This window comes from Thermobia domestica, chromosome 18 (assembly GCF_964235325.1).
Source record: "Thermobia domestica chromosome 18, izTheDome1.hap1.1, whole genome shotgun sequence".
NCBI classification, from domain to species: Eukaryota; Metazoa; Arthropoda; class Insecta; order Zygentoma; family Lepismatidae; genus Thermobia; species Thermobia domestica.
This window is the reverse complement of record NC_137471.1, coordinates 57,953,577-57,967,654: the sequence shown is the minus strand read 5'-3', so window position 1 is coordinate 57,967,654 and position 14,078 is coordinate 57,953,577. Positions and strand designations below refer to the sequence as shown.

At 35.7% G+C, this 14,078-nt stretch overlaps 1 protein-coding gene across 1 annotated transcript in view; it reads right to left on the bottom strand.

Annotated features, from left to right (window-relative positions):
• Nucleotides 1–8,408: 8,408 nt before the first annotated feature.
• LOC145675827 (regulation of nuclear pre-mRNA domain-containing protein 1B) overlaps nt 8,409–14,078 on the bottom strand; it is a 105,060-nt gene continuing 99,390 nt past the window's right edge. Inside the window, exon 6 of the mRNA XM_081746563.1 lies at nt 8,409–8,866. Coding sequence (XP_081602689.1) covers nt 8,720–8,866 — 147 coding nt within the window. The 3' untranslated portion in view covers nt 8,409–8,719. The remainder of the gene's footprint in view (nt 8,867–14,078) is intronic.

The following is a 14,078-nucleotide window of genomic DNA, read 5'->3' as shown; positions in this document are numbered from 1 at the left end:
AAAGGGCCATTCACTCTTGCAGCACATGATTCAAAATTACAAAAGGGGAAGTTGTCTTCTTATATCTTCCAATATTGCAACATACCCTCTAGAAGTCCAGGATACATTTAGAAAGAGAAACCTACTGCAAGGCAATGCACCAAACTGACACGTCAGTGTACTTTTCACTCTATTACTACTCACGAGAATAGTGACGTGAACATATTAATTTTCTGACAGTGTTGAAATGAATAGCAGTGCTACAATCTCCTGTTTTTATTTATACTAGGGAAATACTGCACACAAAATGATGCCATTGCTGCTCACATATATATTCGGCTTTTTGTGCCGCAGGGTACGTCCAATGTTTTCAGGCTTAAAAACGTTAAAATTTTATCCATCACGAAATTCACTGTACTACTTTAGAAGTGTTTCTCAAGAATTCTTCGGTGCACATTCACTTTAAAAGGAGTACCCTTTTGGTGTAAACAGTGCGCCCGGAAATATGCCTTAAAAACGTGTAAAAACCACGAACTACCCTATGCTAGGTGGTTACTGAAAAGCACGAATACTGTCTAATCGAGTTAGCGCTGGAGCGCATCAGGGAGGATGGGCAAATGGTAGTCATGGGATGCGTCCGAAGGAAGCAGGACCATCAGCGACGGTGTGTATGCGCGTAAACGAGGATGTCGCTAAAAACACTAGGTTAGATTAGATTAGTTGCTTAATACATTCAATTGCCAATTACTTACCTTCACGGTTTGTACAATTCCAACAATTCCTTAAGGACTCTGTAGACCAGTGTCTCGTTTCTCGTAGAGACCTTGAATAAGTAACAGATCTTCCTTATCTTTTCTAATTTTGTATCAATACACTATAAATAATAACACCTTCTCTAGTAACAACTTTGTATCCTCGAAAATAATACCTTTCACTGCCGACGCTGAAAATAATACCTGCAAATGACATTTCACACCATCAACGCGATGTTCTTTATTTTCTTTATTTCTCCATTTCTTTATTTTCAATGTCTTCCTACATTTGCTACACTTTCTGCTTAATTTCTATAATCCGTGCTGCTCCACAAACCTAATAACTCTTCTTCATTAACATAAGTTATTTTAACATTCAAAATTGAAATAGCACATCCGTCACATGCAACTTCCATCTTTCAACCTGTAAACTAACGTTTCCCAATCTTTCTGATGTCATGGATGCCTTTCATCATTAGAAGTATTCTGCTATTATTGGCAGGTCACTTGCCGCAGCTGAGAAGCTTCCATGCTCCATGGTCTTCTGCTAACCTCTTCATTTTCAGGTACGATTTTTCTGTTTTGATATCATCCATTAATTGTAGTCTCCCTCGCCCCCTCCCTCTGTTCCCTACCATCATATCCTCTAGCACGTTTCCAGTGTTGGGAAGTAACGTAACGCAAGTAACGCGTTACTTGTAACGCGTTACTTTTTAAGTAACGTTTCTTAGTAACGTGTTACATTTTTTCCAGAGTAACTGTAACGGTAACGCGTTACAAATTTTTAAGTAACGTCCCTAGTTTGCGTTACTTTTTTCGCGTTACATTTCGGATGAGTAATTACAATTTTTTTTTTTTTTTTGGAAACAAATGTTTCTTTCCTGTAAGTGAATTTCTCAGAATGAAACAATCGAGCATGAACTACGTATGTCAGTGACCGACTGTCACAATACACAGAGAAACAGATAAGTTCGTAGTGCCACTTGCTGTTTTTTGAAGATGAGGACAGCCTTAGGGAAATCACGTGTACTGATTGCAAGCACCTGGAAGATTTGGTCGTAGATTTTAACAGCTCCAAATCAATACATTCAGTGAATGAAGTAGGAGTGCAATGATACCGGTAGTCTATTTTACTTTGATTGGTGCTGTTTTTCTAAAGATGAAGAACGAAATTATTTTACCGTTCAAGCATTTGAAAGAATACTTTTTTCTTAAGAGCTGAGGATGATGGTGGACAGAATTTAAAAGTAAAGTGTCTGAAGTGCCGCGGCGGAAAATATTTATCAACAACTAGGCTACCATAATTAACGATTTACAGTAAGGGGTTTGTGTTTTGATGAGCAGGCCTACTTTATTACTAGAAAATAGTTTGCTGATGGTATGTAATATTGGAGTTCTTTCAGATGAGTTTACTTATCCTAGAGTACCGTTGATTATAGAGTAGTGTAATGTTTCTCTATATTCTTTATTTTTAATTTTACATAACAACATTGTTATTATTATATAATTAGTTTAGCAGAATAATAATAAGCAACTATTTTTTCTAACGCATAGGGATGAACACGAGTCAAGCTAAAACTCGACTCGACTCGAATTCAGGTCGAGTTTCGAGTCAAGTCAAGGGTAATATCCTTGAGTCGAATTCCGAGCCGATTCAGTTTTTCGCGCCGAGTTTCGAGTCCAGTCGAGTTTGATAAATGACTCGTTCGTTTTAAGTAGTCTTGAAATCATGGCCTGATTACACTGGAAAACGAAAGCCATGGAATAGAAATACTTTTAGTGTTGCTCACGAGAGGGGACACTGCTCGCATCTCGTCTCGTCTCGATAACGAGAACACAAGAGATTTTTTATAAGAAGCGCAGCTCGACTTGGCTCAACTGAGAAGATGGCTCGAGCCGGCTCACTTGGAGCGAACCATCGGCTCGAGCTGGCTTGGTAGGGATGAGATATTTGCTCGGTTCGACTCAACTGAGCCGAGGGCTCTAGCCGAGTCGGTTGGGTGAGCTGTTGGCTCGGCTCACTTCTCGGTTCGGGTCGATAGTGAATGAGCTGTGAGCCGAACTGCTCGAGTCGTTGACAATTCTAAACTCAGGCCGACCAGTTTTGAAGATATTTGGCCAGCGCCCTATAACTTTTAACAGTGTTTGGCTCGAGCCCGAGTACTCAACCTAGACCCTCAACCCAAATTCAGAAGCTCGTGAACAATGTCCTTGACTCCTAGACTTCACGACTACCGAGGTTGGCAATCAACTAGATTTTTAGTGTTCAAATACAAACCGTCTATCTTTCTTTTTATATACAGTGTTGTTATAATTATTATTATTATTAATAATAATAAATAAGTAGTAGTAGTAGTAGTAGTAGTAGTAGTGTCATTGATAATAATTATACTGTCTATGTAATATACTTGAAGAATGTACTCGAAACTACACACCGGATTTGGCTCGATTCGAGTTGGAGGAAATTTTTCGAGTCGAGTTCTCGGGTCGAGCTCAAAGATGTCTGTTTCTAGTCGAATCGAGTGTCAAAGAAAACCCGCTCGAACTCGCTCGTGTCCATCCTTACGAGTAACGCAGTATGTGATTTTATCAATGTTACATTATTTGAAAATGTTCATATATCAAGTAAAAATTTGCCCTTGCATTTACATAAAGCGATTCCGAACGTGCAACAACAATAATAATAATAATAATAATAATAATAATAATAATAATAATAATAATAATAATAATAATAATAATAGCTGTAGTAATAGTAGTACGGAAAATTGAAGTCATTTTTTTCACATTTTTAAAGTTTCGTATTTAAAAGTAACGCGTTAGAACGCGTTACTTTCGAAGTAAAGTAACAGTTACTTTTTGGGGACAAGTAACGCGTTACATTTTAAGAGAAAGTAAAGTAACTTGTAACGCGTTACATTTTTACAAGTAACTTACCCAACACTGCACGTTTCTCATGACAGTTGCTTCTTAGCCAATATCCCAAAGAATTTCTCTTCCTCTTCTTAATATCTAAATTGTTCTTTTCTCCCTTACCATTTCTAAGACTCTCTCATTCATTTTCCGCTCGACTCAGCTAATTCTTTCTATTCTTCTCCACATCCACATTTCGAAATATTCCAGTCGTTTTTCACCATTATTACGTAATGTCCATGTTTCTAACCCATACAGCAGAATACTTCACAAAGAATTTTATGTGCCTTTTTCTCAACTCTTTATTCAAGGTCCCACAAAATAGACTTTTCTTGCTGCTAAAGGCTTCTTTCGCCATTCCTATCCTTGGTTTTTTTTCACGGCCACACTTGATATAATCACTAATAATACTACCCAAGTATCGAAAACCTGTTTTATTTTCTCCCCTCCTACTTCTATATTTAATTTCTATCGCTTCGTTCTAATCACCATGGCATTTGTCTTTCTGACATTCGTAGCAACTGCTAATTCTCCACGATTCCCAATGAAATCAAATATGATTTTCTTAAACTGTTTTTTATGTTATCACGAAAATAGAGTGATAATCACAATTTAACAACACTAAATGTGTCATTTCTTACAATGCAATATTGCAATAAATGGAGATATTCGAAGAAATACCACCATACCAATAAGGCATATTATGAATTCAATTACTCACCTAATGTGATGACAGATGATGATATCTTTCAGATGTTACATGCGGGTCAAAACGGGATAATTTCAGACGTATATCTGGTTCCACGTTAAGACTCTTCCCCAGGGTTACCCTCACATTTTTTAATGAATTTTAGTGAACAATTTAAAGACAAAAGAACATAAGAAATGTAGGAAATGAGCCAGACAGTGTGTACAATGTTTTGTGAACTAATACCTGTTTTCAAGATTCTCTGTATAGCGTATAAATTTGGGTGGTTGGCAATTATGACGTTACAGACTGTGCATCCAAATTTCTGGTCTATTACAAAAGGTTGGAAATGGTTATTTTATTTAATGTTTACTGGCTGAACATGCGCTCTCTACACAGCACATCATTCACATATAAACATGAATCTCATTGTCATTCTGTACACATTCCTTTACAGACACAAGTGAAGGACGTCTTGATAAAAATCGGCAAGGGAAAGCATAAAGGGGAGATTTTTTTCGACTATTTTTCAATATCTCACACTGTTTGCAAGATTTGAGCCTACTTCAAGTTCGAGTTTCTAATTGATGACAGATCACATCACGGATCAGTGTTTTCTTTCTTCTTACAGGCAGAATGTAATAAGCGAATCAATTACCACAAAATTAATTATAATGTCAGTGATATATGGTGTTCATTGGGCAAAGCACTCTAAACAATAAAGATTCTTGACTGCAGAAATGGTTATCCTTCGTTTTTCATTCCCATTTGGCTATGAAACAAACGCCGGAGAGATATACTAACCCCGTATACAAATGTGTGATGGTGGAATGTATAACTCGTAGGATACGATGCTTTTTAAAATTTCAATACTTCCAGTGGACCCCTAAAAAACGAAATAAAAAAAATAACGACCATTTTTAATATTCAATTAGAAGTGAACAATATATAGAAAATTTGCAATAGATTATTAAAAACGGCATCTTTCTAGAGCTTGTGGTTTCCGAGATTCATTGTCAAAAGAATTCGTCACAAACATATAAACGTCCACACACATATAAACTTTTCTTGACCACAAACATATAAACCTAGCATTTTAATATAATGTTCGTTAGTTTATTTAATAGCATTTTGTAGAAACTACCTGGGTAACTTTCTATATTTTTGATAGTTTTCATTGTTTTTTAAGAAGTGAATTTAACGAAGAGCCTTAAGTGTGTTCCTGTATTTGTTTTTCATGCGTAATTATTATTAAGTATTCTGCCTTTTGGCAGGTTTTGGAACTAATGACATTTATTTTTTAAATTTGGACCTGGAAATGTTTCTTCCACGTTTCTAGATCTTCAGTTTCCTCTTTTAACTTCCAATATTTTCCTCTATTCTTTAAATCATCGATCAATTGTGTTTTTCTTCTTATTATTTCTCGCTTTCCTTCTATGACGGTATGAAGAAGACAATTTCTTCGCAAGATGTGTCCAATCCAATGGGCCTTCCTAAGAAGGATGCTGACTAAAAGCGTCCTCTTCTCTCCTATTCGTTTTAGAACATCTTCGTTTGTTACAATCTCTGTACATTTTATCTTCTCCGTCTTCCTCCAACACTACGTTTCAAAGCTCTCTAAATATTTCTTCTCTAACTTCCATAATGTCCAGGTTTCTGAACTATACATATGTACAAATATATAGTGACAGATAGAAACAGATGTCTCTTTTTTTGGGATTTCAGAATAAACAACCTTAGACTGGAACCAAAACTCTAGTAGCATAAACGAAGGAAACATATTAAATTTCGAAATAATAAAATACAGCAAAATCTACAAAAAATTTTCAGCTCTATACACATAAATCTATGCACGTACTACAGCAACGTATATTACATTTCCTAAAAATGTGATTCAAGTTTTCTCTGTCTCTCGGTTCTCGGACTGCTAAGAAATGTAAAGTACCGATAAAAGTTAAGTAACAAAGGTCTTGGAAGCAATTCTAATGGTGCATTCTTCATTATTGTCATGAAAATTGTGAATATTGTGGTGCACTTGTTAAGCGCTTCACACTTTGTCTTAGCTAAGTTTACTTTGTGTGTATATGTGTGTGTAATTTAATTTACTTTGAGAATAAAATAGAGACGAATATTTGGACTCAAGAGGATAGGGAATGGTGGAAACTTCATACCGATGAATTGCATAGTTTACCAAAATTGTTAGGGTCATAAAGTCTAGGAGGCTCAGGTGGACAGGTCATGTAGCCAGAATGGAAAGTAGAAAGGCTTTCAAAGTTTTAACTGGAAATCAAATCGGAAAACGACCATTAGGAAGACCTACGCGCAGATGGGAGGAAAATATTAAGATAGATCTTGCGGAAATAAGCAATACAAAGTACAAACTGTATTCAGTTGGCTAAGGATAGAAGTCAATGGAGAGTTTTCGTGAACGCGGCATTGAACCTGCGGGTTCCATAGACCATAGAGTTAGTTTGTTAGTTTAGTAATTTACTTAGAGACTGATGAACATCACAAATTTAGGAAGTGAGTTACATAGTATCTACAAAATACCATGAAATGAACTAATGGCTCACTTTCTAAATTTTTGATGCTCGATATTATTTTTAAGTAATTCGCTAAAATTAAGAAAGAAAAAAAGAAAAAAAAAAACACCTAGGGTTCAGTTTAGAGAAGAGCCTTAACGTGTGCATTTTAAACGTTGTTATTCCATACGTTTGACCAGTTTATTGCCAAAACAACTGTGGTCAAATAAAATAACAGGTTTCAGTGCAATTATACTTTGTCCTGTAGTTTGTGCTATAGTCTTAAACCCAAACGAGTTTCTCGTATTTCATCACAAGTAAACCATATCACTGAGTAATAACGAACGAACTAAAATTATTCCGGTATTGGAGACTCTCTGTTACAGGTAATTGCCCGAAAAAATCAACAAGCTGCATCCAGATTGCGCACCGTTCACACGTAGACATGTTGGTGAGAAGAGGCGCACCAGGCAGGCCTAGAACAAGTAACAACAGTTACAGATGACGCGATGTCTTTTTTTGGATTTCAATTCCAAGAAACTGCTTCAACACTTAGACAGTAAAACTTACTATATCCACGACTATACCCACAGCATCTTACAACTAAATCACTGGCAGTTACTGCGATTGACAGTGTGGGATTAGACGTTATTGGCTCGGGCTCCAAGAAATCCAGTGTGTAGAAGGACAAAATTCAAGCATTCCATTTTAAAGAGTACATTGAACAAGTATATCGGCTAATTTCCGCAAGTGTATTCATAAGTACTGCGGATTTCATAACTCAAAAAGACAAACACTTTGAACAAATTTTGTACTTTTCCCTCCCATAGTTTCACCTTGTAGAACGAGGTAAAAGTGAAATGAAAAGTTAAATGTTCATTCTCACATTATTTTATTGCTTAATTCCAAGGTAGTGTCTGGAAAGTTTTTTAACTACAAAAGAAACAGTCGCAGAAGACAAAAATATACATAGTCATTAATTCTGTCGAAAGATACAAAACAGTTTAAGAAGGCCACTAGAAATTTATCATGTACGTTTTGATTCAAAAATAAGTAGATAAGTTTTCATTTAAGAGTCGGCGAAAAATCTATGATAGCAATTTTTTTAATTTCTATAGTATAAGATAATGTAGTATATGGGAAGATAAATAAAATATTAAGTTTCTTCTATGTTTTAAAGAAAACGTCATTTTATTTTTATTTTTTACGAAGTCAGGGCATAAGAAAGAAAGGAAATGAAGAAATCCGCGCAAGAACGCAAATATTGTAAACTCATTACGGACCAAGTACATAGTACTTCCTCCGCATTATAAATAGTCAAATTTATCAGTTTGATTTCCTGCATATATATATATATTTATATATATGAACATTCACTCTCTTGCAAAAATGTACAATAAAAAACATGGCTGTTCGTATTTTCCATCGCTGCCTTTATGGTACTAATTCGAGCTTCGAACCCGTTACATTGATTAGCAATTTTTAACTATTCTCACTTGGTCACATGATTGTATATATGGGCAAGTCTGTTTTATACACACTGCAAACAACATATTGTTTTTTTTAAATATATATATATACATATATTTAATCCTCATTACGATTTATTTATATTCCGTTGTTCTATCACTCCTGTGCAAGTGATCCAGTTAACAGTACCACAAAATAATCTATATACGTATATATTTACAGTACAGAATTCTTAACAGTACTGTGAATATAACAGCGGGCGATTTTTTTTTAATCACTTGTAGACAAGTGCATGCAACTTTCAACAACACAGTCTTTTACTCTGGTTGGTAAAATATATTATCTTTATTTTTTGGCGATGAATTTTCAAACCACTGAGGTAATTTTATCATCAGCTAAAGATTAAACAAATCCCCAGCAGATGGAAGAGGCGCCAGTCCTCCAGTAACGTCTGGTAATTTTGTGAGATCGGGAAGATTCTGTACGTGCGATTTTAATTCCTGCCGCACTTGGTAAACCCTCTGCAACTTCTCCTTGTATTCCTGAAATAAAATAATAATAATAATAAAGTGTAAATAAATAGTCAGTACTCACCTACTACTGGCAGACACTATAAATAAGAGGGAAAAAATATATATGGATCGTTTATATTAATGATTCTCCAATGAGTGTGTCGTGCAGTCCTATAAGGCGTGTCATGAAATTTTATGATTTAAAAATCATGAAGCATTTAATAAATAGTTAAAACCACATTTGCGGCAGAGTGAACCAGTCAACGCCTCCAGCGACAGCAACAATGCTCAGTATTACATAAAAGTCATCATTTTAAAGAAACTTAAGTCTTCCACATGGGAGTCTCTAGCATGTAAAAACTGAGGGAGGCGATTAGATTAAAGAATACTTCTAAACCACAATTAAATTTACATCAAAATCGTGAGGTAAATACTTTATCTGTCCAATAAATACGTGAACTGAGCTAGTAGGGTTACCTTGAGTTGAAGTTAGGATATGCGCACTTGCTGCTCTGTTGGCAGGGAACCCACTGGAGCGGCAGTAACCGCCAGACCGTCGAGGCGAGCGTACAGCTAGAGGTGGTATTGGTTTTGTGGTGCCCTGTTTTTCTTCGTGTCGACGATAGATAGTAATGAACAGATAGAACAACACGGTGTCTACTAAAATTCCACAATGAAATTTCGTGACTTTTTCGTAACCTTTTCTTTCCAAATCATAAAATTTCCTAAAAGTGCGAATTTGGATGCGAATTAGGCCGAATTTTCATCCATGCGATACAAACATACTTTGCTTGCGATTTGGTAGCGTCTAAAGTCAACCAAGAATTTTTTGTGGTCAATTTTGATGTTTTATAGAACAAAAATTTCCAATCTGTACTTACATTTGCAGTCAAAAAAAAAAAAAAAAAAAAAAAAAAAAAAAAAAAAAAAAAAAAAAAAAAAAAAACGTGACGCAAAAGCTAAATTTCGTGACTTTCATGACCGTTTTCTGATTTAGTAACTTTTTCGTGACCGATAGACACTCTAAACAACGAATTAACATCAAATTTTTAGTGAAACTGCGAAAAAAGCTCTCAAGAAATTCATGAAAAGTTGAGGGCTGTTTATGGATATGATGCACTGAAGAAAACAGCTCTTTTCAAAAAGTGGATCAAGTGTTTCCATGAGGGCCGTGAAGACTGCAAAGATGAGGCAAGGCCAGGACGACCGTCGACCTCCTGTGTTGAAGACATTGAACGTATGCAGTCTCTTGTGCTTTCCGATCGTCGATAAACTGTCCAGATGACTGCTGATCTATCTATGAATTTAGGAATATCATTTGTGTACACGATTTTAAGAGAATATTTGTAGTTGAGAAAATTTGTGTGCAAAAATTGACCCAATGTTGCTAACACCTGACCAAAAGTTACAAAGGACCGAATGGAAAAACTCCGTTCAAACTTCCAGTTTCCTTGAAATGATCATCACTGGTGACGGATCATTGTTGTACAAGTAAAATAGTCGTGCGGGGATGGCACTGGAACGACATGGAGACGATAAAACGTGAAATGACAAGGCACCTGAAGAGCCTGACTTCTGAAGACTTCCAGGAATGTTTTTAACAATGGATATCGAGGTGAGACAAGTGTATTGCTACAAATAGGGAGTATTTTGAATGGAATAAGATTGATGTACCCTAATTTAGTAAAATACAGTGTTTATGACCTCAGTTTGCGTACTTATTGGACAGGCCATGTATGCAACTACTTGAATTAAGAACTAGCGGGATCCGGTTTCTACCTCTACAAGAAAAATTAATTATAATATTTTTCCATCACCGGTACCGGTAGGTCACTTGCTACATATTTAGAAGTTTCAATATACTATGATCCATAGGGAATTTTGTCTTGATGTAAGAATTATACCATTAATTTTATATTTTTCTACCTTGCTTGTTTTCTCCCATCATACCTTCTACCATATTACTTAAAATACTACTTCTTCTCCAATAATGTTCTAACATCTTGATAACTATCTCACGTTATGTTACCTTATCCCTATTATTCCTAACTTCCCTTATTCATTTATCATTTCAATCAGCTGTTTCTATTCTCTTCAACATTCATATTTCCGAGAACTCGAGTACAATACTTTTTGTCATCTTTTTTATAATATTCATGTCTCGACTCCGCAGCTACACACAATCCACAATACAATATTCTACTTGCAACTCTTCATTCCGTGACTCACATGGTGCGTTTCTTATCATTATCATCACAATCATTATTCTTACCATACTGGTGAAATATTTTATCATTTCTCACATTGCTTTCTATTTATCGTTTACATTTCATATTTTGGTTATTAATACTACATGAAAAATAGTAATGAAAACTAGTCTTACATGTATTCTAGTTTCTTTGCTCAGACTTTGATGATTGTCAGCTTAATCATCCCAATCATCCTATTTCATTATCTTCATATTTATTTTCAACTCAAATTATTTGCACAGCTCTTCTGTATCTTTTCTGGCGTCATATTAACTTTCGATTCCACAACAAATGTTGTATGAGAAGCAAATGTGCTATTCCTTTTAGTTTCTATTAAATTCATCTGTATCCTAATCAAACTTTTCTTCGCTATTCGTCTAGACAGTAAATAATCACTGAAGGGCAAAACGTTTGTCGAACATCCCTTCCAACTTCACTATCGTTTACTATTATGCACACGAAACGTCTTGCATTCCAACTTTTAATGATTTGTTACTATGTAAGTCTCTTCAGAGTCTGATCTTTCATTTCATCCCAAGCACCTGTCGTATTACTTAGTTCAAGCAGTTAGAAGCCTTCTCTAAAGCAACAAATACTACATACATTTCCTTCCCCTCGTCTGAAAATCTCTCACTTACTGAAATCCAATTGCATCTTTGTGCTATGTCTTTTTTCAAATCAAAACTGTTCGACTTCCTTACTTCTTCCTTCATATAATCTCTTTCATATCAGAAGATCAATTCTTGCTGCTTGTCGTGTGAAACACACCTGGTGGGAAAGCATTTTAGATCAATCTGTATACAATATGTCGCCCGTTTCGAACGAAATTCGCACCACAGGCTGTATGTCTGTAGAGAGCATGGTGAACTTAGTTTGATAATCCTGGCACACCGGCTACCGTAAACGGTACGCTAATTGATGTGTTTGTAGAGGGCATGCTGTTAGCAGTATGAAGTTTTGTGGACAAGACGAGTGTAGTTACACGTAGATCATATTGTATATCTGCAATCCAAGGACGATATCAACGAACATCTATTGTATAATTAAGTTTTTCGAGCGTGGTAATATACTGACATCGTGTGTCGTATGTCAGTGGTCCAATGGTATTCACTATGGAGACAGAGGATTTCCATAGCCGACGTACGGAAGTATTTGTGGCCAGAAGGACCATTTGGATTGCTCTCAATCAGAGGCACCATGGTTTCCCGAAAACTAAACAGTTAGCGCACGAACACTAAACAATCGATTGTTGAATATTAATCTATCATTCTACCTTCCTTTCGGACGATTACTCTTGATACCTGCTCATCACTAAGAGCGTCGAAACAGACTGCAGTGGCAAAACGAATGAAGGGTGGTAGTAGTATTCAGCGATAAGAGTAGTTTCTAACTTAGACACAGTGATGGTCCTACGTGCGCATGTAAATTTGCAGATAAGAGTTAAAATCCAGCGTGTTTTCATTTGTCATATACTGTAGGACCCACACTTGACCTTTTGAGACAGATAACAAGAGAGCACAGAATAAGCTACATATCCCACTTGCCTCTGATGATCATTCGGGGAATTATGACTAGTACTTCGTGCATTCATAATATCGTTCATCTTGTCCTTCGACCTTACATGAACACTTCTGGGATCTCATTTTCCAGCTACAAATCACACATTTCCATAAGTCGATGTGAATTTAGCATGATCTACCTGGTATACTGATTCTGCTCTAGCCTGCCAAGTCTCCGTACCCAAACCTTATCAAACACGTGTGGGGCATGGTAGTTACCAAGGAAGTACGCAGGGAATGGGTCCTGGTGATCCGGACCCTCCGAAATTCCGACTTCCTCTAAATTTAGGGGTGATTTTACAAATTTTAATATATTTTTTCCTCATACTGATTTTGGACTCCTATCGAAATAAACTCTTGCGTACATGCCTGGTAGTAATATGTTTTATTAAGACAAGTACGGTAAGTTTTGCAACATGTTCACAATGTGCTATGTTGAGAACAGTACCACCCATCACCGCCTTCTTCTTGTGCACCAACTTTGAGTCAATTCTTACTTTGTGCTTTTAAATATATTTGCGCCAGTGTAGTTCTATAATTCTCATGTATTTTTTATTTTATTTTTTTTTTAATTTTAGTTAATGAGCTGTCTGTAAGAAGTCTTAAGACGACTCTCTCATCATTTGATTACAAGTTTCGAATATTTCTTTTTCCCCTTTCTTCTCCTATATTAAGCAACGCATCAGGTGTATTATCTACTTGTTCATTCTTCACTTAGATGTACGTTCCTGAACTTGACCCCTTAGTATCGGAAATTTTTGGCATCTCGTTTACTTCGTTTCCTTTTTAATGTCCAAAATACACAGTTTATTTTTTTTCTGTCATACAACTCATCAATATATTCTTTTCATCTCGTTAAAACTGCATTTCGCTCATTAAAGATTCATTTCCATTCTTAGTTTCAATATTGCCGTAGTACTTTTTTCTTGTTACTTTCTATTTCTTATTGAATTTTCATCCATATACATTATTCAAATTTCTTCTTCTTTTTAAATTCTTCTTGTCTGCTTCTCTCGGTTTCCTTTCTTAATTCACAGTTCAACTTTCTAAACATTTTTTACATTCATCAATGCAACTTTGTTTCTATACCATTCTTCTGTAACTTACGTATGCTCCTTAATTGTGCTTCCTCTTATAACTAGTTACTTTCAGTGTCTACTTCCTCTCAATTGATATATATGTATTTCGAAATTTCAAACAAAGCTGTTTTTATTTCCCTTCTTTTTAAACTTTCTAGTATCTAACTTGTTGTCTCCTATTTTCCTTCCTGGCTATCTTATTCAATCAGCACAAGATTGTGACCCGACAATTTCTGCACTTTTTTCCCTACTTTCCTTTCTTTCTTTCTTTCTTACTATTAGCTTCTACCATACTAGTAGGTCACTTACTACAAATTTAGAAGTTTTCACACACAAAGATAGGTATATAATTTTG